Source organism: Hypomesus transpacificus, chromosome 12, assembly GCF_021917145.1.
Source record: "Hypomesus transpacificus isolate Combined female chromosome 12, fHypTra1, whole genome shotgun sequence".
Classification (NCBI taxonomy): Eukaryota; Metazoa; Chordata; class Actinopteri; order Osmeriformes; family Osmeridae; genus Hypomesus; species Hypomesus transpacificus.
In genome coordinates this window covers 8450002-8475835 of record NC_061071.1, presented here as the reverse complement: position 1 = coordinate 8475835, position 25834 = coordinate 8450002, and the positions used below count along the sequence as shown (strand labels likewise).

At 52.5% G+C, this 25834-nt stretch overlaps 3 protein-coding genes across 11 annotated transcripts; 2 read left to right on the top strand and 1 right to left on the bottom strand.

The window, feature by feature from the left end:
- Positions 1-476: 476 nt before the first annotated feature.
- trim25l (tripartite motif containing 25, like) lies at positions 477-7301 on the top strand. The gene is made up of 16 exons (XM_047031221.1): positions 477-1341; positions 1995-2090; positions 2184-2417; positions 2607-2766; positions 2862-2897; positions 3021-3059; positions 3178-3225; positions 3330-3383; positions 3534-3581; positions 3761-3826; positions 3922-4092; positions 4237-4335; positions 4556-4591; positions 4720-4791; positions 4895-4960; positions 5069-7301. Exons 1-16 carry the CDS (start codon positions 694-696, stop codon positions 5641-5643), a joined length of 2448 nt encoding a protein of 815 aa, XP_046887177.1. The 5' UTR covers positions 477-693; the 3' UTR covers positions 5644-7301.
- Positions 6476-19674, bottom strand: trak2 (trafficking protein, kinesin binding 2). Of its 6 annotated transcripts, none has more exons than XM_047031215.1 (17): positions 19565-19674; positions 17151-17385; positions 16558-16731; positions 13359-13418; positions 12778-12854; positions 12559-12675; positions 12220-12429; positions 12047-12125; positions 11666-11796; positions 11464-11538; positions 10950-11087; positions 10790-10869; positions 10513-10671; positions 10016-10311; positions 9283-9792; positions 9063-9162; positions 6476-8957 (listed from the first exon to the last, which is right to left on the bottom strand). In XM_047031215.1, the coding sequence occupies exons 2-17, from the start codon at positions 17191-17193 to the stop codon at positions 8141-8143; spliced, it is 3066 nt and encodes a 1021-aa protein (XP_046887171.1). In that variant the 5' UTR covers positions 17194-17385; positions 19565-19674; the 3' UTR covers positions 6476-8140. The 6 variants fall into 6 exon arrangements, with proteins under 6 accessions (XP_046887171.1, XP_046887170.1, XP_046887172.1 ...); XM_047031214.1 differs by having other exon boundaries at positions 17151-17340; XM_047031216.1 differs by lacking the exon at positions 13359-13418 and having other exon boundaries at positions 17151-17340; positions 19565-19673.
- Positions 19675-19987: 313 nt separating this feature from the next.
- Positions 19988-25804, top strand: stradb (STE20 related adaptor beta). Of its 4 annotated transcripts, none has more exons than XM_047031305.1 (13): positions 19988-20022; positions 20700-20771; positions 20931-21003; positions 21576-21656; positions 22412-22514; positions 22655-22776; positions 22932-23040; positions 23174-23297; positions 23528-23699; positions 23849-23953; positions 24074-24318; positions 24475-24517; positions 24793-25803. In XM_047031305.1, the coding sequence occupies exons 3-13, from the start codon at positions 20992-20994 to the stop codon at positions 24952-24954; spliced, it is 1278 nt and encodes a 425-aa protein (XP_046887261.1). In that variant the 5' UTR covers positions 19988-20022; positions 20700-20771; positions 20931-20991; the 3' UTR covers positions 24955-25803. The 4 variants fall into 4 exon arrangements, with proteins under 4 accessions (XP_046887261.1, XP_046887264.1, XP_046887262.1 ...); XM_047031306.1 differs by having other exon boundaries at positions 20008-20026; XM_047031307.1 differs by lacking the exon at positions 19988-20022 and adding an exon at positions 20040-20368.
- Positions 25805-25834: the final 30 nt, after the last annotated feature.

Below are 25834 nucleotides of genomic sequence, written 5' to 3'. Positions count from 1 at the left end.
TACAATTGCATTGGAATATTCACTGTCACATGCTTCCCAGTTACGTCAAGGATTTGGCATGCTTTCAGAATGCAAACAACAAGCCCCATATTCTATCTCGACGTCACGTTGATTCACTTCCTATCTAAGTTCTGTGTGTGTTCCAGACTGAGAGAACGCCTGGTCTCAGGTTCAACTGCTCAGGCGTGAATCTCAAAAGATTGACGTGACGGTACCAGCCATCACACAGGGCATGTGACTCCAACCGTCTGAGGTGACTGTTAGAGTTGCCACTTCTGGGTTCCTGTGCGTGTGTGTGTGTGTGTGTGTGTGTGCGTGCGTGTGTGTGTGTGAGAGCTTAGGTATGCGGTAGTGTCTTCCTAGTCAAAGTCACAGTCAGATGGAAACTCCCATTATCACCTGTTTTTCCCGCCAAACCTGCTCCGTGGGCTGTGACCCCGCCCCTCCAATACCTGTCTTGATTTTCACCCAGGAGAGCTAGGCTCAGTCTCTGGAGATGCCTACAACGCTCTGAACCTCTTGGGAAAGGCTGCAGAACTTAGACTTACTCTGTCTCTCTCTGGTTCTCTCTAACTTTTCCTTTCTCTGTGAGAATCTCCTTGGAGATTTCTCATCTTCCCACTTCTGCCCGGATCGATCTCGACCTACATTTCTCCTCCTCCTCCTCCTTCTCCTCCTCTCCGCCGTGTCAGGATGAGCAAGCTGTGGACAGACGAGCAGTTCAACTGCCCCGTGTGCCTGGACCTGCCCAGGGACCCCGTCACCATCCCCTGCGGCCACAGCTACTGCATGGCCTGCATCAAGGACTACTGGAGCAAGGACGACCCCAAGGGCGCGTACAGCTGCCCCCAGTGCCGGCAGTCCTTCAGCCCCAAGCCCTCGCTCTCCAGGAACACCATGCTGGCCGAGGCCGTGGAGCAGCTCCGCAAGGGCTCCCTGAGCTCCGCCCTGCGGGAGTCTCTGAGGAGCACCCTCCGCCCGCCGTCCGGAGCCTCGTCCGGAGGCCGGGGGGGGCGCGCCCGCTCCGCCGTCCTGTCGCCCTCGGCGGTGCCCTGCGACATGTGCCACGGCGAGCAGCGCGCCGCCGTGAAGAGCTGCCTGGCGTGCATGAGCTCATACTGCGAGGCCCACCTGAAGCCGCACCGTACCAAGGCGGCGCTGAAGAACCATGAGCTGATCCCTCCCATGGGTCAGCTGGCCCAGAAGATCTGCACCCAGCACAAGTACCTCCAGGAGTTCTACTGCCGCCAGTGTAAGATGTACGTGTGCTGGCTGTGCACCAGTAACGAGCACAAGGGGCACGACAGCGCCTCCACCAAGGCCGTGCGCATGGAGAGACAGGTGAGCCCCGGGGGCCGCAGCCTCCACCTCTGACGCAGGCAGACACACCTGCTGCCCACACATTGAGCCGTAACAAACGATCCCATGGTCGTCACCGAGTCAAGCCAGCATACAGGTGATACAACTTTAGATGTGGACACAAACTGTTTCCAGTTGAACTGGCCTGATGCAGGTGATCCATTCACACCCAGAAACTGCAATTCCTTCAGTCGCTGTGGTGACGACTCATTGTTCACGTTGAAGTGTTCCAGCATGAGTGTGTGTGTGTGGGTGTGTGTGTGTGTGAGACAGTGTCTCATCTGAGGTGATAATGGAGTGTTTTCCCTATTGTGAAGACTTCTTATTCCCAGGAACATCTTGTTCCTGTGTGTGTGTGTGTGTGTGTGTGCTGGCTGTGGTGTCCTATCAGAGGTGATAATGCAGCATTTTCTGTTGTGTCCCATGTGGGAAATCATGTAAGCATGTAAGCACAATGACAGCAAACCAAACAGCATTCCAGTCCATCCGGACAGTTCCACCCTTTCTGTCCGTCTCTTTTAGCAACCACTCTATTTATACCTTTTCTTCTTTTGTTGTTCAGCCGTGTGTGTGTGTGAGTGTGTGTTGTAATGTCAACACTGGTGTGTAACGTGGCCGAGGTTTCCCCTGTTCAGAAAGAGCTGTCGGGGGTGCAGACTGAGAACCACCAGAGGCTGAAGGAGAGAGAGGCGGAGCTGAAGGAGATGAAGAAGACCGTGGAGGCCATGAAGGTCAGGACAAAGAACAAGCCCTTCCCACAGACCGCTCACGTCCATCCATCGTCCACTTCATCCATGAGCTTGTGTGTGTGTGTGTATGTTCAGCGCTCGGCAGCGAGGGTCAACGAGGACGTGGAGCTCACCCTGTCGGACCTCCAGCGCTCCCTGGAGAAGCTGCAGGAGCTGGTGGAGGAGGTGATGGACTCCACCGGGCAGGAGAAGGTAGTGGAGGCCCAGGAGGTGGTGGACAAGCTGGAGGATGAGATCGCCGAGCGGAAGAGAAGGGACATGGAGATGAAGGACCTGGTCAGGTGCGAAGACAACATCTACTTCCTGGAGGTGGGTTTCTTTCACAGATTTGGTTTTGAAGTATTCATGTCCAGTACTGTCAGATACGGACTCATAAATATATGATCTTCTACTCTCTGTACGTCAATCTACTGTACTCAGACTCTGCTGAATTGAAACTCAACCAGACGTCACCAAAGAATGTCATTAAGAGTCCAGTGTGCTGATCCTTCTCTGTAGACGTTTGAGTCCCTCAGCAGTCCGTTGGAGGCGGGACACCTCCCCAGTGTGCTGGCCAATCCTGAGGCTTCTTACGAGCCTGTGCGTGACTTCATCCTGGACCTGAGAGAAAAGGTGGAAGACTTGTGTAACCAGGAGCTGGACAAGATTACCAAGACAGGTCTGTCAGGAGTACACACACTCACACACACCTGCACACACACACAATAGTTTTCCCAATGTTTACCACTGTGTTAATATCATTTCTTTCCACAGTGAATGACACAACACTGTTCACTTTGGGAGACAGCGGTAAGTACAAATTCACAATTCATATTCAGATCCAACATCTGGGGTTTCTCAATGAAAGCTAATAAGAGGTTGTTAGCGTAAACGTGACAAACCTGTACTCACTGTCAATCTGTTTCATCATAGCCAAGAATGGGGATCAGAAAATGGGAGGTTTCTTAAAATGTAAGTGTCCACTTACTCAACCTGCATCTACATGAATACAGCAGGAGGGTTAACCATAGCAATTGACCTTCTTTAGTACAACAGTACAATGTTTATTCACCTGGATATTTACCCCCAGTGTTGTCTGGCCTGGGCACTCGGAACACAAACAACAGCCGTCCTCAAGGTATGTACTGTCTGCCAGTCAGCATCTCTTCTGCCCCTCCCTTTGTTCTCAATCACGTGTCATATCCTGTAAACACGATATGAGCATTTCGTTGTGTGTTGCAGCTCCGACACCAAGCGTTTCTGTTGGGGATCGGGGGCCAGAGAGGCGGGGGCAAGGTACTGTACACATGGCAACGGCATATAGGAATGATCTTCAGCACTGACCAGATAAGACTATGCAGCTAGTTGTTACATTTCCAGTATCATGAAACAGAGACATTCCAGACTGTTCTGTGTTTCTCATCTGACTGCTCTCTTCTCTTCCAGGTGTGGGTCGGAGAGCCCAAGATGTCCGATCCCGTGACGGGCCGAGAGGTGAGAGCTCATGTTGGGGACCACTTTGAAATGACAGTACAAAGACATCGCACACCCACAAGCTGACAAATATGTAGTCTGTAGTATGACTATTATTATAAAATAAGGATTACTGTGAAGTGTTGTGCATTGTACATTGTTGTTCATGTGTATCTACTCTCCTGTGTCCTGTTCTAAAGTTGACAGAGGAAACAAAAGTCCACCAAGAACCAGAGACAAGCAGAGGAGAGAAGAGAAAGAAACATGTAGCAACACACACACACACAACATATTTATTATTACTTCATCATACTGTGTAGCAAACATCATTTTCTCTTTCCTGTTTCCTCATTGCTGGCAGCCCCCAGTCCCAGCCCCAGCCCTAGGTCTAGCTCCACCCCCAGCCGCAGAGAGTCACATTCTCTGTGGAACCAACCTGAGCCTACCCAGGTCTTCCACACACCTGCCCCAGCCCCGACCCCAGCCCCGACCCCAGCCCCGACCCCAGCCCCAGCACCTCAGGCCTCATCAGGTAAGAATGGATACAAAATCACAGGAATTGTTTCTTGAATTGCATTGATATTCATACGTTATTGACACATTTCAGATGACAATTGGACAACCAACCTCACTTTTAATTTTTCGAGTCACTCATGTTGGTGTCACATCTCCACAGGTTTCAGTCGGATGGCCTCCATAACGAGTCTGTTCCGCTCCCATCGCCGCACGGCCACACCAGCGCAGCCTGCAGCCAGCACCCCTGCAGCCAACTCCTGTCAGTCCTCACCCTCAAAATGTGTCTCAAGTTTAAATGCTAAATTGTACATTACATCTAATTAATTTAGCAGACGCTTGTATTCAAAGCAACATTTCCCTTTTACACTTACTCATTACAAGACTTTAGTGTCCAAAAGTTTAACTTGACCTTGGCTTTTAAGCACATTGCAGATTATTTAGGAACATTGTCTAATGATAGTTATCTGACCTCTCTACAGGGGGAATGGGCACTGTGGTTGAAACACCAACTGAAGGTGAGTGATCCAAGGCAGTATTTTGTCAAATGCATTAATCAGTTCATTTCTGCATGTCTTCATCAACTGCTCTGTGTCATAAGCATGTTTTGTGCTAACGATCTCAAACATTTCCCTTTGATGAACAGTAAATCCCAGCCTTTTCTTGGATTCTCCAGTCGACAGCCCTTTCCTGGACAACACCCCATCCTTCCCTGGATGTAGGTCATTCTGGTCTCCACCTCCTCTTAGTCCTGGCTTTGCCTGAGGAGAGTGTCTGTTTAGAATCCATTAACCTGGTTTGTGATCCTTCCTCTTGTGCAGTGAGGGAGATCAGCATAGACTGTATCCAGGCCCCAGAGCCCAGGACCAGAGAAGAGTTCCTGCAATGTGAGTCAGATCAAAACCATCGCATCTCACATACGATCATCACAAAAACATCTTAAGATTCCCCTCCCCTAGTTCTCTCCACCTGACCGCCTCCCCCTCCCCCCCCAGACGTCTGTAACCTGGTCCTGGACTCCAACACGTCCCACCGCCGCCTCAGCCTGTCGGAGGGCAACACCAAGGCCACCCTCCAGGGGGCGGCGCAGCCCTCCCCCGACATCCCCCAGCGCTTCGACAGCTGGACCCAGGTGCTGTGCCTCAACCCCCTCTCCACCCAGCGCTGCTACTGGGAGGTGGAGTGGAGGGGCCGGGGCTCCTCCATAGGCGTGGCCTACGGCGCCCTGAAGAGGAAAGGGTCCGACTCGAAGGCGGGGCTGGGCTACAACGCCCAGTCGTGGAGCCTGGAGCTGTCGGACACCTGCTGCTCGGCCATGCACGACAGCCAGAAGAAGGACATCCCCGTGGCCTACTCGCCCCGCGTGGGCCTGTTCCTGGACGCCGCGGTGGGAACGCTCTCCTTCTACGCCGTGGCCGAGAGCATGGAGCACCTGCACACCTTCCGCGCCAACTTCACCCAGCCCCTGTACGCCGCCTTCGGGGTGGGCAGCGGGGTGGGGGTGGGCCTGGACTTTGCTCTGGGTCAGTTCAGCTCCCACTCGGACAGCATCAAAATCTGCCCCATGTGAGGATGTGACCAGGTCTAGTAGAGGTTACTGTACTGGAGAAGGCAACCTGTGGTGCCATGACATGGTCACACAGCTGGTCCATCCATTGACATTCACTGTGGCGTTAACTACAGGCTTACAAGACCCCAAGGACTGCACCACTATTTGACCCATATATAGGTTTGCTATCTAAGACATTGGCACTGCGAGTCTAAAAAGTTAGGCCGACTTCTCATTTGAACTCTTAGAAATCCTGATTTTGTGTTGGGTTGTAGGATAGAATCCATGGAAAACAAACGCCACCATATTGTTTTTATTTACTTTAATAAAAAAGAAGCAACGAAAAGGACAATCATGTGAGTATTTTACAAAGGGCAGGCAAAAGAGGTGGAGGCATGAAGTCATAACGTTCTCCACTGTCACCGGACAGCCATTCTCCACCAGCATGTGGCGTCATCAACCAGGACAGGGTGCTAAACAACGCTATGAATGGACCGTGCTGTTCAGGGGTATAAACAGTGGCCACATATCCCCTCCCTCCCTGCCTCTCCAAAAATAGCACTCGTTATCAAACAGGAAGCTTATATTCATTAAATAGGTCAGTTCTATTATTACAACACATATACTGTACACACAAACAAACCAAAAAAAGCATTTCATTTCCTAAAAATTGTCTGGAGAGTTTTGGTTTGAACGGATAGCTAAGAAATGTAGTCATGGAATCCCTTTTTGACGGGTAAGTCTCCAAACAAACACAAAAGCATAATATATTAAAATCTCCAAATGAAATGCTAAATGGCATTCATGGTTATAAACTATAAGCTACACGAAGTGATGCTAAATTAGTCTCATAGTAACATTTGTCAGTAATATCATACCTATGTGTGAGCAGTAAATGGCATCTAGGTAAATGAATAAAAAGTGCAGTCGATGACAGGAAAGGCCCAGTCAGCACAGAGCATCAGAGAGGGAGGTCAAACCGGGGTTGAAGGTCAAGGTCGCTCGCATAGCCTGAACCCAACTTCCTCTTCATCTTGTTGCTGCTCCAGCCACATCTCTAACCCGTCTCCTCCCTCTAGTGGCAACTGTGAGTAGCACACGTGCCCTTGAAGTGACCCTCCCATAACGACGGAGCCCACGATCAGAACTGAGGCCAGCAGAGGTCGTTCCCCCTGGATGACACTGCATATGACCACATGTGACTGCACCTGAACATGCCATGGGCATGAGATAAGGTGACTGACTGGCAATGGAAAAAACAGTGGCACTTCCCTTTAACAGATAGGTCCAAAGTCAGTGGGAAATCCCATCTTGCACTTCCTCCAAAACAACATATGAGCTTACACATCCTACTAAGTGCCTGTAATTTCAAATACAAACATGGCTTGACAAAAACATCCCGTATAAACAGTGCTGGCTTCCCCTTTAAGGCTTAACACCACTTCCTTAAAAAGACCTGAAGGAAAAGAGAGGACCTGTCAAGTCAGACGAGGACTACAACACCCAACTAAGTCGCAACAGGTTTCATTCCCCCCGCTTCGCATTCAGCATGGCCCCACTTCCTGGCAGAGGATGCAGGTGCATGCTGGGACCTGTAGGCAAGAAGCAGGCAGTTTCGAACATGCCACGGGGGACACTCATGGTAGGGGGGGGGGGGGGGGGTTATTGCAAAGTCACTTGACAACAGCAAAGCAAAGGGTTCACCAAATCTTGGGTACCAGCCTGGTTCCTACAGTAGGTTGGAGATAACAGACAATTACTGATGCTAGCTAACAACTACAGGACGCTCCAAGATCCCCATCTAAGACCAACCCTCAAAATGCACTTGGGGAGATCCAACTGGATTGGATGGGTGTGCACAATGTGGAAGCACTTATAAGTCAGTCAAATCAGAGGGGTGAGTTAGGGCCAACACCCCCAGTGTATCCACCAATCAGATCAGGTCTGGACAGGCTGATGGAGAGTAGGGGCTTAGATCGGCTCCAAAACGAGCTTCTATTCGGCACAGAGGATAAGCCCTTAAAGTGGTGAGGCTCTGGATGCTCTCTCTCTCTCTCTCTCTCCCCCTCTCCCTCCGTCTCTCTTCCTGGAATAACACACCTGCCGTGACTGTCCTCCTCCCCTTCTACTCTCACTCCAATTCTTCCTTTCTCAAACCTTCTTCCACTTGCTTTGATCCTTTCTCCTCCCTCCATCTCATGTGCCTCCAGAGCTTCCAGAGCCTCAGTGAACCCCAGGCTAGAGCGACAGGGAGAGGGCTCCACCCTCCCAGGGGACAGGGGCGTTGGGAACAGTAGAGTTACCCATTAACAGGCAAGCTAAGGCTTTGTCAAAGTCTTCACACACACACACACGTGTACATTACACACACCCTGGCATCGATGCAAACCTCAAGTCCACCCATGTTGTGCTTTCCAAAAAAGAAACAAGGTCGTTTAAAGCTCCTCATCTCCTCCACCCATCAGTCTGAAAGAAGAGGGAGGGCTGGTGATGACTGTTCAGTCTCACCCCGTCCTCGTCAGCGTTTGAGCGGGTCGGGCGACGTGGGCGGGACGTGGGAGAGGGAGGCTGGCCGGCGGACAGAGCGAGGCTCCCTCAGGCTGCCCCAGGTGGGCGGGGGGATGGCGAGGGAGGTGGGGTGTGCCGGCGGCGGCCCTGATTGGGTGGGGCTGCCGACGGACGCCCCCCGCCCTCCGATCAGGACTGGGAGGCTCTGGTTCCTCCTCAGGCCGTCCAGCAGGCTGCCCCCGCCGGCCGCCACGAAGGTGGACGAGTCCTGGCGGGGCGGGCCTTCCGGCGCCCTCCCCCGGAGCACCTTGACCAATCCCAGGCGGCGCAGCCTCTCCACCAGGTTGATGGGGTCAGGCCTGGCCCCGGGCGTGTCGGCGGCGTGGCCGAGGGCGGGCGGGGCGGCGGAGGGGCTGGGCAGGTGGGGGCGAGGGGCGCGGCCCAGCCGCAGGCCGTACACGTCCTGGAGGAAGAGCTCCGCCGGGCGGGACGCCAGGAAGTTGTCGGCGGGGACGGGGCGGGGCCGGAAGGGCACGGGGGAGCGCGGGGGGGAGTGGGAGGGCGAGTTGGGAGGGGTGCCGGGCAGCGGGCACGGGGGGGGGAGAGAGGGTCGGGGGGGGGCGGAGCCGGCTGGGGCTCGGGGGGCGTCGGCGGCGGAGATGCCTTTCTCCAGCACAAGCTTGGCCAGGCCGCCGGGGGGGGCGGCGGGGGGGCGGCAAGGGGGGAAGGACTCGACCAGGCTCAGCCTGCAGGGGGTCACCGGGGTGCTGGGGCCGGTCCTCAGGGAGCTGGGGGTGTGGTCCAACAACGAGGGCTGACAGTGGGAGCTGGGGGGAGGGAGACACACGTGAACACGGTGCGGCTCAGACACACACACACACACAGGGGGCCATAACTAAGCGGCCAATCAGAGTGGAGGGAGAGGGCCGTACCTGGAGGTGACCTGGGTGATGTCAGTGGGGTGCAGGATGCGACAGGTGGTGAACGTGTAGGTGGAGGATGTGGAGCTCTGGCACTTCCCCGGGTGTTGACCTGGAGCACGCACACACACACACACACACACAGTCACTCATCAAAACGAATGCGACTCGAGCTGACCACAGTTGAACGGTCGAGCCTACAACACGAGGACGTGCCGTGACCGACGCTTACCCGAGTACGTCGTCGTCGTCGTCATCGACGTGGTCATCAAACTCTGTGACTGGACGCAGGCAAGGGTGGTTGCGGGCACGCACTGAGAGGGCGAGAGGGCGGTGGAGGTCCTGATGATGTCGGCAGGGGTCACGGTGAGGTCAGAGGTGGGGAGGCTGAGGCAGGCCGGCGGGGGAGGAGGAGGAGCCAGGGGCGGGGTCAGGGGAGGGGCGGGGACAGGGGAGAGAGAACGCTTTCTCTCCCGCCTCTCCTCCGGCGTGGAGGAACTCTGCACTCTGAAGGTGATCCCTCCTTCCTCCTCCTCCTCCTCTCCCTTCTCCTCCTCCTCCTCCTCCCAGGGCTCCTCCTTCTTATCCTCGTCCTCCTCGTCCTCCTCCAGGTCGGTCAGGCGGTACTCGGCGTCCTGGGCCAGCGGGCGGAAGCCCTTGGTGACCACGCCAGGGTGGGGGTCCAGGATGGTGCCCAGGTGGGGCTTGGCCAGCTGCTGCCAGTGGTGCAGCGTCAGGGAGCCTGGGGGGTCAGAGGTCAGACTGCTCACATCCAACCCCATCTAAGTGCACCTAACCCCACCCCATCCAACCCCATCTAAGTGCACCTAACCCCACCCCATCCAAACCCATCTAACCAGCTTACATGTGACATGTGTAATTTGATCGAATTAACCCAAGTCAGCCCCTAGAACCTATTGGAATCAAGCACTCAACAGTGGGTCTCCACTGTGCTGCGTCCTCACCCTCCATAGGTTTGACGATCTGCAGCTTCTCCGGCAGGAAGGTCTTGAAACAGCTGGAGGACACGGAGAACTCGGACAGGTTGGTGAAGGAGGACACGAAGCTGCCCATCGGAGAGCTGCAGCCGCTGCCCTCCGCGTCCGACTCCGCCCCCGTGGCCTGCAACTTCCTGTCCCGCTCCGATTGGAAGAACTGGCGCTCGCAGAGGAAGTTCTGCCTGCGCAGGGACAGGCGGTGCAGGGCGGACACGAGGTCGTTCCCCCCCGGGGCGCCAGGTTGGCCGAGCCTCACCTCCTCCCTGGGCGCACGGAGACGAGACTCAACAAACCCGTCGCACTTTTCACCCGACGGCGACTGAACCGACCCGATCGTACAGGTGCTCACTTAATCAAATCAAATGTATTTGTATAGCCCTTTTTACACGCAAGCATGTCACAGAGGGCTTCACATACGCCCATAGAACTGCCCCTCAACCAACCTAAACCCTCAAGGAACTTACCGGTCGCCGTCTTGCGCTTGGCTGGACTGGAAGGGCTGGGCGGTCATCACCAGGCAGCTGCGTCCAGAGCCTGGGATGGGGGGCGTGGCCATCCCCGCCAGACGCTCCACGGACTCGTTGACGGAGCGCACGGTCTTAAACACGCGCTTCTGGGAGACCCTGGAGGAGGGGGGGGGGGGTCACCGAGGAAGGATAGAGGTGAATTCTGGGAATGAAACATGGTGTGGTGGATGCTGAGGGGCGTGTGTGTGTGTGTAGGGGGGGGATAGGGACTGACTTCTGGTCCTGAAAAGCAGTCTCCTCCTCCACGCTCATCTCTCTCCTCATGGTGCCCTCGATCTCCGCAGCCAGAGAGTCCTGCAATACACACACACACACACACTCTTCAGCTAGCCATCCCAACGATGTCAGTCAGGAGAGCGTGTGTGTGTGCTCACCATGGGGAAGAGGCCGTAGGGCAGGTGTCTGCGCAGGCCTGCAGCGGGGGTGTTCTTGTTCCGCAGCTCCCTGATCTCCTCCTGGGCCTCCTGCAGCATGCCCACACACTCTGCATTCCTGTCAGCCAGCTCGTTCAGCTGCACACACACACACACACACACACACACACACGCGCGTCAAACTGCTGTCCTGGCCATCAAACGTTGTTTTGTTCAGCAGTGTGCAGGGTAATTGAGGTATGAGATGGCTGTTTCCATGGTAAACAGATAAGGGAGGCAGAAATGAAGGTGCCCTGGAATAAAACAGTTTATGACAATGTTTCATAAGCTCCTTTGTTATCAATCCATGCCACTCTGCAGTTTGGACATTGCCTTCACATGCTGGGCACAGCAGATTAAGGGCATGAACCCACACCCACAGTCATGCTCACAGACCAGGAGACATGAGGAGGTGTGTGTGTGTGCAGTACTGGTGTGTGTGTGTGTGTGCAGTAGTGGGGTGTGTGGGGCTCACCTCAGCAGTCAGCTGTCTCTGGGCATCTTTGGAGGCCTGCAGGTGAATCCTCAGCTCCTCCTTCTCCAGAGCCAACTGTGGAAACACACACACACACATCACCAATCACAACCATCACCCTTTCCCCATCTCCTCCCATCCCCCTGTCCCTTCCTCTCCATCCCTAAGCCCCTCCCTCCCTCCTCCTCCTGCTGCTCCGCACCTCTTTGACGCGGTGCTGCAGGTCCACCATCTGGGAGAGCAGGCCAGAGATCTCCTCCTGGTGCCTCAGCACCTCCTCGTTCTTCTTGGACAGCTCGTCCGACAGGCCCACCATCTGACTGTTGGACTCGCCTACAACACACACACACACACACTTCAGGAACACATCCTGCTCCCATCAACCTAAGATCCCCCATACGCTCCTATAATGTCCATCCATATTTATGGCCTGTGTGCGTGCCTGTGCATGTGTGTGTGTGCCTGTGTGTGTGTGTGTGTGTGTGCCTGTGTGTGTGTGCCTGTGCGTGTGTGTGTGTGCCTGTGTGTGTGTGTGTGTGTGTGCCTGTGTGTGTGTGTGTGTGTGCCTGTGCGTGTGACTCACGGAGCTCCCTGACACAGTCGCTGACCAGCTGCTGCTCCTTCTCCTCGTATGTGACGGTCTCGTTCTTCAGGTGACACGCCTGGGGACGCGGAAAACCAGGGGGGGGGGGGGGAGGTCACACACGAGCACGGGACCACACAACCTGGGTGCGCGTGCATGCGCGTGCACTGTACCTCAGAGCGCAGGGTCATGTTCTCCTCCTCCAGCTCGGACAGCTTCCCCTGCAGGCTCTCCAGCTGGCTGAGCACCGGGGCGCCCCCCGGTGGCTGGCGGGGGCGCAGCGGCGTGGAGCAGCTGGAGTCGGTGTCGCTCTCCTCCTCCCCGCTGGCCACCATGCGCAGCAGCTCCTCCTTCTGGCCCAGCTCGTGCTGCAGCTGGTGCGCCTGGGAACGGGGAGACCGTCGAACACGTGACTCTCGGGCTCTCGCGTGGCTCGTCGGGTGTGCCCATGTGACCTGGGTCGAGCCCCTTTATAGTGCGTGCCTGTGTGGGGTGTGTGTGTGCGTGCGTACCTGGTCCAGGGCCTGCGCTAGCTGCTCCTCCAGGGAATCGTTGCGCTCCTGGAGCAGCTGGTTCCTCTGGAGCAGGGACTGACCGATCCGCGCCGCCAGCTCCAGGTCCCGGTCGCGCTGTCCAATCGAGAGACAACGGGAAGACGGTAAGCCCCCCCCCCATCGCAACAAGGCCGTGGCCGTGTGAGTGGCGGCGGCGGCGGGCGCCGACTTGCTTACCTCGCCCAGCAGGTGCGTGACCACGTCGATGTCATCGTAGGTCCTGGTCATCTGCTCCACCCGCTCTCCGCTGAGGACTGGAGGACGGACGGACGGACGGGGCTGTTAGAGGAGGAGCGTGCCGGCATGGGCACGCATACAGCCACATACACACGCGTGCGCACAAAAACACCACGCGTCGTGCAACACCCCACCCCCTACCCAAAAAGAAACGCTCAAACTCCAATGACGAGGTATACTTCAGCATGCACACACAATAAACGAACGACCCTACGGTCATTCCTACTGCGGCTTGTTCCGCGTCTACACGCTAGCGAGGCTACAAGATAGCGCTGAGCACGCCAGCAGAGCTACACAGGACGCCAGAGACAGCGAGAGATAGAGAGAGAGAGAGAGAGAGAGAGAGGGAGGAGCTCCAGACCCCGCAGGGCCCGCTTGGCCTGGTGGGACGCAGGGAAGAGAGCCCCTCCGCGGGCATGCTCGAGGAGCTCCCCCCCCCCTCGCACTCTGAAACCGTGGAGAAAGGGGCCGAAGAGAGAGGGGAGAAAGAGGCGGAGGGAGGGAGGGTTCCAGTGGTTTACCTTTGGAGAGGCCGTGAGAGGCAGGGTGGGAGAAGGAGGAGGGCTCCAGAGCGAGATAGGCTGGAGGACGAGAGAGGAAGCGAGGGAAGGGAGGAGAGGGAAGAAAAATGTTAGAAAGTCAGTTACAAACTGCTCGAGACAAGAGCTAGATAGAGAGAGAGAGAGAGAGAGAGAGAGAGAGAGAGAGAGAGAGAGAGAGAGAGAGAGAGATGGACCAAGAGAGAAGAAGCTCGCAGCAGAAGCTAAACGGACGTCCTACAGACAGCTACGGCTACACCAGGGTCAGGGTTAGAGGTGGGTTCGGCACCTGCCTGGGCGCTCCGACGCCGCCGCACTGCCCCCTGGGTAGAGACGAGCCCCTGTGGTTAAGGTCGACTCGGAGTCCTGTCCATGCAGAGACTCTCACCTACTGTGTGACACACACACACACACACACATACACCCCGCACACACACATTAAAACGCTACACCAAGCCACACACAGACACACACACACACACACACAAGGGTGGCTTGTGTGCGTGTGTGGCTACAGGCTACAGTGGGATCTTTGACTCTGACAGGAAGTGACACGTTGCATGGCCGGGCAGCAGGGAGCAGTGAGGCGGAAGGATTAGGCGAGCTAGCTTCCAGTAATCTGAAGCCCTCGCTGACCTCTAGATCTGTTCGCTCTCTCCCTCTCCTCCCAAAACCAGCTCCCACAGTTAAAAATAACAGCGGCCACAGAGATACCAAGAGACACAGCGTGGCCCTCATCAGTGTGCCTGCACACACACACACACACCACAACTGTATACCCACAGCACACGCACACTCAGACCCAAACACCATGTAAGTGTACACCCTGACAGGAAGTGACACGTGAGCCCTTCCCTCAACACAACCACACACACACACCTCTTACCTTCGGGGAAGAATACATATTCTTCTGTGTGTTGCTGCATGCCAACGCTAGCAGCGTATTCCATCGACACACAACGGTGGTAGCCGGCCGCCATCTTCCCCCCCCCTTAACGACCACGGTTCCACCTCAGACTACATGCTGATGTCCTTTCACCCTCCTGACTACACTCAACACTGCATATCCACCGGACTGAACCCTCCACCTGCTCCAGCAGTGACTTATCAACCAGCAGATAAGCACAGGTGAACCTTTGCCTCCAATAATCTTGCCTCTGGATAAGAGCGTCTGCTAAATGACTAAATGCAATAAACATCATTGTTTCCTCTGGGAGGGGGGGGGGAAGGCTGTGAGCTTCTGTAATGAGTGAAATGGGTGGGTGGGTTCTTCTGACAGCCGTGTGTGTTTACGCTGCTTGAGCCTGTGCGGAACCTCGTCGCGTGGATTGCTTAGCGTCGTGTGAGCATTGTTTTGGAAACAGCCTACAGGATCCTTTATGCCAGACGAGAACAGATCAAGTTACTGAAAGGATTCGTATAGGTCATCCAGTCTTAGACCACAGGGATGTACCACAGGACACTAACTCTCTCTGCTGACCTGCAGTCTGTGGGGGACACAGCCACAGGAGGGGGGGGGGGGGGGGGGGGGGGGGCCTTGCTGGAGAGCCCCCAAATTAAAATATTAACATGCTTTCTCTCTCTGGCTTCCTTGGGCTCTAATTATAGAAGTCTGAAGTGGGGCAAATGCCGCCCACCCCCACCCTACCCCTCCTGGCCCCCCTCCTAGCCCCCACCCTACTCCCACATCCCTCCGTCATCAGTAGGATCCTCGCTGGGTGGTAACGCTCGCTCTCATGAACACACATGGGTGCCTTCCATGTCCAGAGCACAGCCCATCCCAAAGACAGAAACACTCAAACACATTAAGGTTATTCCAATCCTTGCAATGATCAACCTACCATAAACCTTTCTGTAAAACAGCACTGTCACCAGCAAAACCCTTAACAGCCTAGTGTGTGTCTACACACACACACACACACATTAGGTCTCCTTACACTGGCAGAGACAAACTGGCACCTGAAGATGACATCACCCCAGCAGGCAGTTTAGCCAGTAACATGGCATCATCCTGGGGGCTGGAATGCATGCTAATGGGTTTCACACGCCAGCAGCATGTGCAGGACTGGCCCCTGAAGCACGCATCCACGACCGTCTTCTTTCCCTCGTTTTGGACGTGCAAACATGCCGTGTGCTAAGACGCATCCCGCTGACTGGACCGGCACCACAGTCTCATGTCGCTGTGCAGTGTGCAGGCACTGAGATGTGAGCAGAGGCAAGTCAGACGCACTCGCACACACACTCCTCTCCTGCATTCGGCGGTTCTATTTTCAATGACCTTGCAGACACCGGTGGAGCATGTAGAGCTGTGACACACACACACACACACACACAGCTCCATCTAAATCCCTTGGCGATTGCTCACCTTCCACAGCGGCATTCTCATACAGCTCCTCATTGTGGATGTTTAACACCGGCATGGCGTTTCTGCTTTCTCCCTGAGATCCTGCTGTCCCTCTCTTCCTCTCTCTCCCCCCTCCTCTCTCTCCCCCCTCCTCTCTCTCCCTCCCTCAGTTTTTCTGTCTGTCCCGTGACGCTGACCTCTCTCTCTCTGCACTCAGCTGCACTTTAATGACCAGATCAGTGGATGCCTCTGTCCTTGCCAGAGACCACACTGGTACGTGCACAACAAACACACACACCACACACACTCACCACAAACTCCACATACACACACACACGGGAACTGTATTGTTGAGTCAACACAAAAATAAAACCTGAGAATAGCCAAGATATTCTCAACCACTGTAGAGCAACACTCAAGCACGGTAAGCTACACTAACATAAACACAGACTAGCCCAGCTGTTCCAATATGCACATGCTCAGTTGAGCACACGTGCATGCATCCACACACACACACATCTGCTACCCTGATCTTATCTCATGCCAATCACATTGTGGAGAGGAGGGGAGAGAGTACTGAAAGCATGAGAGTTGGGGGAAGGGAGAGAGAGAGACACAGAGAGAGAGAGACAGAGAGAGAGAGACAGAGAGAGAGAGAGAGAGAGAGAGAGAGAGAGAGAGAGAGAATCACAGAGAGAAAGAGAGCAAGCAGTCGCATTCGCTCATAGGAGAATGTTTCCTCTCTCGTTGTGCAAGTTGACAGTGAGACACACGGGCATAAACAGGACATTTATAGAAGTCGACTCTTCGCACGCCCTCAATGACACACACACTTACTCATGTAGCGGAAGGTCTCCTCCGCCAGCATTGGGGAGATGGGGTTGGTGGGCTCGTCTGGGGAGCAGCTGGGAGAGATGACCCAGTCCTGGCTGTCGTACAGGTAGAGAGAGCCAGAGCCGGAGCCAGACCCCAGCGAGCCGGATCCCCGAGCCTTACTGCTGCTGCCCTCATCTGACGAGGAAGGGAGGGAGGGAGGAGGGCTTCACTGGTCAAGGTGAAAATCAGGAATAACACCGGGTGTCGTACTGTTATTAACCAACAGAGGGCACATCAGACAGTCTCGCGTAAATGCAGCCGCGTTGCCGGCCGAAAAGGCAGGTTTACGTAATAGTGTGACAACTTGAACTCATTTGGCATCTCAGCACAGACTGAGTGGGAGATGAGGTGGAGGGCCAGTGGGTCTTGGTGCGTTCATAATCCGCCGTGCGGGGGGGAGGCTGAGAGCTCCCTTGGCTGGAGCAAACACAATGTCTTCTGCTCCAGGAGCTTTGTGGTTTAGTAGGACTGACTGGGATAACTATGGCAGAGGCCCTGAGTCATACTGGTGTATATGAGGAATATTGGACCGCTACACACGCACGCACACAAACCTGTCTCGGTGCTGGACTCCTTATTAACACTCCGGGGTTTCATTTCAAACGTGTCCCGCGTCTGTCGTGCGGGTGGGACACGCTCCCCACTCGCACACACACTGCAGGACAGGAAGAGGGGAGCGCGGCTGTGACATCACATCCTGCGGGGCGCCGGCGGGGTCGGCGAGTCTGGACGCACTCTCCGCACCTGCAACACACACACAGCACGAGCCGTGTGTCAGGAGGGGAGGGGCTGAGGGGACACGTGAGGGGGGGGGGGGGGGGGGGGGGGGGGGACGACGACAGGGGAGAGGAGCACAGAGTCAAGAAGTGGGAGTCCTCGATGAGCTTCATCTCCTTCGATTCGGCCTCAGAGCACAGCTGCGAGGGTGTATCTTTGTCAGCCTTCTGAACGCATTCACCATGCCATCCATCTACCCCCTCCACCCCACCCCACCCCCCTCTCTCTCTCTCTCTCTCTCCCTCCATCCCTCCCCCTACCATCCTTCCGTTCCCCTGTTCCTCTCTCCCTGCCGTTCCCCTCCATCTTCCACCCACTCATTCTCTGTGACATTTCAGCGCTGATGACTAAAACATTCCCAGGGAGGAGATGGTTGTGGACACGTTAACCACTGAGTGTCCATGTGTGTGCTTCTGCCACACACACGACACACACATGGCATCTATAGGGACCCAGGCTCCCATAGGCTTCTACATAGGAAGAGGCAAGGAACCATAACAACATAACTGTAAGACAAAGACAGGCCAAAGGGGAGGGGGGGGAGAGCCCCTCCTACATCCTGTCTGACACTCTGGAGACCGTAGAGAGGCTTAAAGGGATGACATGACACAGGATGTGAGTTCTTAAAGGGGTGGGCTCTCACAAGGGGAAAGACAGGCTGAAGGCCAAAAGGTTCTCAAATTGAGCCTCTGTGTACTCAAAGCTGCACAATCCGTCAGAAGGCTTAGCCTTTTTAATAACAATAGTGCGAGCACTCCTGTTCACTACCAACAGGGTTATGTGCCGAGACACGACTACACCCTCTGGCACAACGGCTGCTTACTCAGCTTACATAACACAAGTGACATTTGCTTCACAAAACCACATTACTAAACAGCACTGCACTTCACAACGGGAGAGGCTGCACATACAGCACTGTTCAAAAGTCTTTGGTACAAATACCCAAAAGAAAGTGCATGTAAATCAAAACGGCTTTAAGACACACCTTCTATGTCATGAAATGAAAGGACTAGACGTGTTTGTTTGGTTTTCTCAGCGTTGTACTTTTATACTGCAGCACAAGTAGAATGTCCTGCCTTAATTTAAAACACACCCAAATAACCCCCTCTTGGACTCCTTCAGACAGCCCCTGTCTCTCAAGGTCAACAGACAGTTGATGGGCCAGGCCTCTCTGTCTGCTGCTTCCTCATCTCTCCTTCTCTTTGGGCTGATGATTCCAGGGGAACGTCCCCAATTAGGCCCAGCATAAGTCTGACTAACGGACTTCTGCACATGACAGTTCAGGGTCAGGAAGGGGCAAGGGAAGCATGTGACGTCTGCCTGTGTAGTTTCATCCCATGTGGTCACATACCAACAGCTGGAGTCTTGGCTTATTCATGTTCAATAACAACTATCAAAATCCCACTTTGTGGATATTACTGTCCACAATGTAGTCGTTTTATGGGTGCCAATAAAAAAGGGAGCAGCATTGATAACGTTTGCAGATTTTTTGTACTTAACAGGATTATTGTGCATTAAAATATCTGATAGAACAGCCGATGCAGAAGAGAAACACTACCAACTTACTTCATCATGTGCCTAGACTGTACGTTACTGCTGTTATCAAGAGGCACGGACGAACGTCTCCACTGAATAAAAAGCCTACAGTAACCAAAGCAAAGCACGCAACTGATGAGGCAACTATAACGTAAATAACATAATACGCAATATCCAACTGGTCATTAACAAATACCATTACCTAAATTACAGATTAATACATTCAAAATTTGCATTTGTGCAGTTTGACTTAAGCAATAGAATGTTGCGCTTCTAAATGTTTATATTTGTGGATGTTGTGACAGTGAAGATCAGAACCGAGTTGTTCCGTAATCTAAGGAATATAGCACAACAAAAATCGAACAACTGATTTGCGCGGGCAATGCAATATATGCAACGGGACAAAATACGCTGTGGTAGCTAAACTGTAAAAGACTGTGCAAGCGAAATCGTTTATTTATAAAATAAAATTATAACATTAGGTGGCTAACAGTTTACAAAAATAGGCTAAGCTAGCTAGCAACACATTCTCCCATCATGATAAACATAATTCTGAATGCATATCCTTTCTCTTCTTACACTGGACCATGGCACTTTTTTTGAGACATCGTCATAATTTATTATCTCAATAATGTGAAAAGAATATATGGTTTACCTTCAGAATGTTACCATTTCTAACCAGTTCAGATAAATCACGGGAAACATGTGGTCCCCGTCAATCCACAATCTTAAACAATGGACGAGGAGGAGAGAAGGAAGAGAATTCGAGGGCAGACAGTTTGTGCTTTGACTTCACTTCGTCATTACAACGCGATTGTAGAAAAAGGATGACGAATAATTTGTGTGACAACCTTATGTGCCAGAATAAAAGTCCGTTACTGGTGAACATATTTACATAAATCAGAATACTGTTCTTAGAGATTAATTTGATGTGCTGAGCTGTTTTACCTTATTGAACGTAGACGACTCAACTACTACATTATTAAAGCGAAATAAAAGTCACTAGTGAAATATTTTACGGATTAAAAAAAAGTATTATTAAAATCCAGACTTTTACTCTCGTTCCTTCTCAGCTACGTTAGTACGTCAAAACAGCTGGGAGTGGAGCAAAATGTAGGTGCAGTATGTTGTTGCAATTTTTACGTTTGTGTACTTTTACTATAAATCAGACGCCTGAACTAACTGAAAGGCAAACATTCTATAGGTTCTGCTCATAACAAAATTGTCCGTAACGATTATTTTTAAATAAACTAAGTTTAAGGACCTGAATATAATTACGTTGTCATACTCTGGCTACTCAAAACTTTATTTAGCCAACATTTGGGACTGTTGTTCTGTTACTGTTTGGCGTGTTTTGTGTGGCTTGGATTAGGAGATGAGTATTAATAAAATGTCATTCTTGATTTAATAACCGCTGCATACTGCATAAATGATCGTTTTTTGGGGGGTGGTCTGTACGGTGAGCTCCCTTGGCATTTAGAATATTGGTTGACTAATCTTGAAATGTTGTCGGAAATTAAATTTGTTCTGCAGGTTAGCCTACAAGTTCCCAACCCCTAAAAAACGTCCACGTCCCATAGGGCTTTATCTGTCCTTGAAATAACTCTGCCCTCAAAGTCTCCTTCTCTGTCAGACGTTATTTGCAGTAAATAGATTTGCAGTTGGCTTGCCCGCTTTGCGCAGGACTTGTCTAGAACACATATTTAAAGCAACATTAATTGTGTTGCAAGAGTCAGACACGTTTGGTACACAATTAAATGAGATCTGAGCATCCGAATTTTTTTCCGTAGTGAGTCGGTGGATGATCGTTTTTTGGGGTTTGATGTCGGATGCGAGTTGAGTGGAATCCGAGACGGTACCAGGTAGTTACACTGCGCACGAGTGCTAAACCGCTGATGGGGTTGATTGTTGTCCTGGAAATGCTGAAAGAGGTTTTAATACACGAAACACTACTGGAGCTGGTATTACACGTTACAATGTCTTTATTTGTTTGGTCTCTTTCTGACTTGATCATTTTCTAGCGCGTGTCGTGGAAGGGATAAATGCCCTCTCTTGAAGCGCTACCCCCGCAAAGAGGACTCCATGTCTTTCTTGGTAAGGATTTTATTATTTGCTCAGCATGGAATTTGGATAGTGGTTCAAGATGACGAGGAGATTATGCTTTATAAAAATTGCTGCATTTAGCCGGCCTCCAATGAGATTGTAACTGCATTCGAACTGTATAGTCTAAACCCGTTTTATCATTAGCCAGTCATGTCCATATAACACTGTCTGTGTTATAATTAGCCATATTTTTTTTATCAGCTGTCGGGATATATGGATCCATCTACATTTTAATCTATCTATTGGGAAATCATGAGTGTGGCTAATCCCTCATCCATCAGTACCAGACATCCCCCTGTCGTTCCTGTCCCATCCGCTCTGCATCCACACAGACACAGCGCTGTCATTGTTTACAAAGTGCCTCCCCATCCTTGTTTCACAAACCACATTCAGTTTTTCTGCTGTGTTCTCGTCCTGCTTTCAACCAGCACCTCTCCCACTCTCCTGTTTCATCTGTGGGTACTGGGCTCCTCTTTCCTCCCCTGGGGAGCTGAAGTGCTCCATCCCTCTCTCCCACTCTCCTCTTTTGGGCATGTCTCACCCCTCCTCCCCCTCTCCCCCAGGACTGCTCCTGCATCTCCCACTCTCAGGTCCGGCCAATCAGCTTAGAGGATCAGTATGAGGACATCAGCCATCAATTCCTGGTCAGTACAGTGCTGTGTCCACTTAGCAAGACCCCCTTTTCTCTTCGTTTATGGGCTGGTGTGTCCAACACTATGGTAGAGGTCAACAGGACTGAACCATTCAGAGCTTCATCGGGGGGGAAGGATGGAGCTTTTGTTTTAAACTACAACATGGTCATTGTTGCTGACAACATCATCTCATTCCAGCAAGCCTAAATTGCATTCATGCTGCACAACAGCATTCTTTTTATAAAAAACGCTTCGTCAGCTGACCCTGGAGCAATCTACCGCAGTCAGTACATCCCAACCCCCTTCACATCCCACAGCCTCCCCAACCTCAACACCCGTCATCACAGGAGTGTCCTCAACATCACCTTCTTTTTGTCATTAGTGCCACAGCGCCATCCACTGGCAGACACAGATATCTCACCTCAGTCGTCACAACACCAATAACGTAGTCATGTATTCATTTAGCAGGTGCCAAAGCTAGGTGCAGCTAACCTGTGACCTCTTCTTCTGAAATGTTCTACCTCGAAGCTATACCCACCCACCCATACAAGTGGGTGGCTATAGTCTAAAAGTCCAAAAGACCCTCATCTAGTCTCATTTGTAAACCTGCGAATCATCTCTTTTCACTGCTGAAAACCTAATAACTGTAGCTTCAAGGTAGCTCTTTCTGTATGTAATATTCCATTAAATATTGAAGACACAGAGGCTGTATTTGTGGCTTCATGACGGTGCTGTAAGAGTGTCTGTGTGTGTGTGTTACTTCACAGAGCTCTGATGTCTCAGACTGCACTGTCATCGTGGCCACAGGCTGCGATGACCTCACAGGCCTCTCTGCTGAACCCTCCCACTATCAGATGCTGTCCGAACTCGGTGGGAACCCAAGTCTCTAGTCACCACGGCACATTTCACTGGCTGGTGCAATACAGACCTGTTCTCTCTCCTAGTACACCAGATATAATTTATATTTACTTGTAGTGAACCTAGTATTTTCCAATTTAACATGTCTGCAGGGAAAGGCTTCAATAACATGAGCCAGGTTAGTATGGCGCGCCACATCCCCTCCGGCCAGCTGGTGGCAGTCAAGCACACCAACCTGGACGAGTGTACCGAGGATGAACTCCTGCAGCTGATGGTGAGTTTCTAGGAACTTCTAGGGTCAGACACATTCGGAAACCTAAAACGATATATTTGCAACAACAAAAAAATCAGTCCAGCTGTACTGTTAATCCACACGGCCTGTTCTTCAAGTTCGACAGTGTGAAGCCAACCCCTTTGATCTTTCCTCAGAACGAGGTGCTTCTCTCCAGACTGTTCCGCCACCCCAACTTGCTGACCTCGCGCCTGGTCTTCAGCTCCTGCTGTCAGCTGTGGGTCCTCACACCGCTCATGAGCTACGGTCAGTCTCTGCTCCTGCTCTGTCACGCTCCTACTCCTCTCATCAACCATCTCCTTTACGGCTCTTCTCTCTCTCTCTCTCTCTCTCTCTCTCTCTCTCTCTCTCTCTCTCTCTCTCTCTCTCTCTCTCTCAGGTTCTGCAGATGCGCTGCTGAGGACATGCTTCCCTGATGGGATGAGTGAGTCCCTGATAGCGTACCTCCTGTACGGAGTCCTGAAGGCTCTGGAGTACATGCACCACATGGGTTACGTCCACAGGTGAGCGCAGGCAGCGAGCAATAGCCCACTTAGAGAGACGCATGGCACGGGTACAGCTCAGCGGTACTGAGATTGGCCTACAGATAATGAGGTTGCAGGATAAAATCTCCCCCCCCCCGCCCCCGTGTCATTTTGGATAAAAGCTTCTATTAAATGAAGACAATGCATTACACAGGAGTTGTTAAGAGGTGCATCATCTCCCCCCCCCCCTGTCTCTCTCTGTCTCTCAGAGGCTTGAAGGCCAGTCACATCCTGCTGTCTGGTGAGGGGCGTGTCTACCTCTCGGGGCTGCACAGTGTTTACAGTATGATGCGTGATGGGAAGAGGGTGCGGGCCGTGTTCGACATGCCTCACCACAGCCCCGCCCTGCTGCCCTGGCTCAGCCCGGAGCTGCTCAGACAGGTCTGTAACAGCGGGACGGCTCCGCGCCGACTTCCTTTGACCTTTTCGTGAAGGGACCGTGTTTTGTACAGCGAGAGTACGATGAGGACTGACCTCTCCCGCATGCCGTCCTCACACTCGCTCCCCCCCCCCTCCCCCCCCCTCCCCAGGATCTCCATGGTTACGGGGTGAAGTCAGACATCTACAGTTTGGGCATCGTGGTCTGTGAGCTGGTGAGTGGCAGGGTGCCATTCCAGGACATGCCCCCAACTCAGGTAATGATACCAGCCAATCGTATGATATGATAGCATTCAATCCCGACTGAATGAAGGCCTTGCCAAAGAGGCATAGCAGCTTGGTTCCAACCGTCTGATAGATGTGTGTCGGGGGGTCAGATGTTGCTCCAGAAGCTGAGGGGGTCCCACTGCTGTCTGCTGGACGTGGCTCCCTTCCCCCTGGGGGAGCTGGGGGGGCTGAAGGTGTCCCGCTCCGGGGTGGACTCTGGTATCGGGGAGAGCGTCGCCATGGGGAGCCTGACCCGCACGGCCCCAGAGAGACCCCAGAGCCCTGCGCCCAAGAACCACTCAGCCACACTGCACAACCTGGTCCAGCTGTGTCTGCAGCAGCAGCCTGAACGCAGGTTAGCCTGGCACACACACGCACACACAGACACAGAGAGATGCACAGAAACACACACGCACAGACCCATGTAATCATACTGATCGACAGTACTGTTTTATGTGACAGTTCCATGCCCAGATATGATTTGTGTGTGTGGTGTTTTTGTGTTCCATAGACCCTCTGCCTCCGCACTGTTGTCCCATGCCTTCTTCAAGCAGGTGGGTCTCACCATATACACACACTCTCTTTCTCTCTCTCTCTCTCTCTCTCTCTCTCTCTCTCTCTCTCTCTCTCTCGCTCTGTCTGTCTTTCTCTCTCTGTTTGTCTTTCTTTTTATCTCTCTCTCTCTCTCTCTCTCTCTCTCTCTCTCTCTCTCTCTCTCTCTCTCTCTCTCTCTCTCTCTCTCTCTCTCTCTCCCTCTGTTGTGTTTGACTACACTGGAACTGGTGTTTGACTACTTTTATTTGAACTCTCTCCTGTTTCCTGTGTGCAGGTAAAGAGGCATACCCGTGACTCCTTCCTCAGTCTCATGTACCCCGCCGTGCCCCTCTCCAGCCCTGACGAGCCCCCAGTCTCCTGCCCCCCCACCCCATCCTGCCACATCCCGACCGTCCCCACAACCGACCCCACAGAAGGGATGTGGGATTTCTCCTAAATGCCACCAGGACCCCCATCCCCCTTCCCAAAGTCTCTGACACCTGATAACTGAGCCCATCTCAAGACAATCAAAAAAACAGCGAGCCCAAACCTTTCTACTGTGTTTAAAACTGACCGTATACCCACCACTCTGAGCCTTTCTACTCGTTTTGTAGTTTTTTTGTATTTGTTTTGAAACTCAGATATACTGTTTGGATTGCCAAGGTGACGAGGAGCACTGGAAACAAGATCCAGCTCTGCCTGGATCGACCAATGAGGATCTCAATGCCAGGGGGCATGTCTGCCAATCAATAACAATGATGAAAACAATAATCAACTGGTGGGACACACCCCCCTTAGTGGAAGAAGACCAATCACTGGACTCTTAATAAACACTCCCTGTGCATATCTGAATAACAACGTGTAATGTGAAACATGATATGTTATAAGACTGTGAAAGTGGGGTACCTCGAGAGTTAGGGGAGGGAGTTAACGGGGTAAGGGGAAAAAAAGGGTTTGATTAAGGGAAGGAATGCAGACACGAGGGCTGATATGTGAAACGCGAGTATTACATGTACAATACGTTCTTCCTAAGGTAAAGATAATCTCCCTCTCCTTGGTACCAGTGACATGCCTGTTCTCCTAGATAAGAACACTACCATACTGTGCTTTGTGACCAACCTATCCAACACTGCCTCTTAGTCATTCATGTATGGAACGGAACATGTATTATTTGTACTGAAACCTGTGTAATGTTCATGACAATGTTGATCCGTGACTGTGGTTATACTGTGTATGAGACCTCTAATGTGGTTTAAAGTACATATCAAACAGGTTAACTTTATGAGCCTTAGAAGCAGCATTATAAATACAGTATATTCATTATATTTCTATAACAA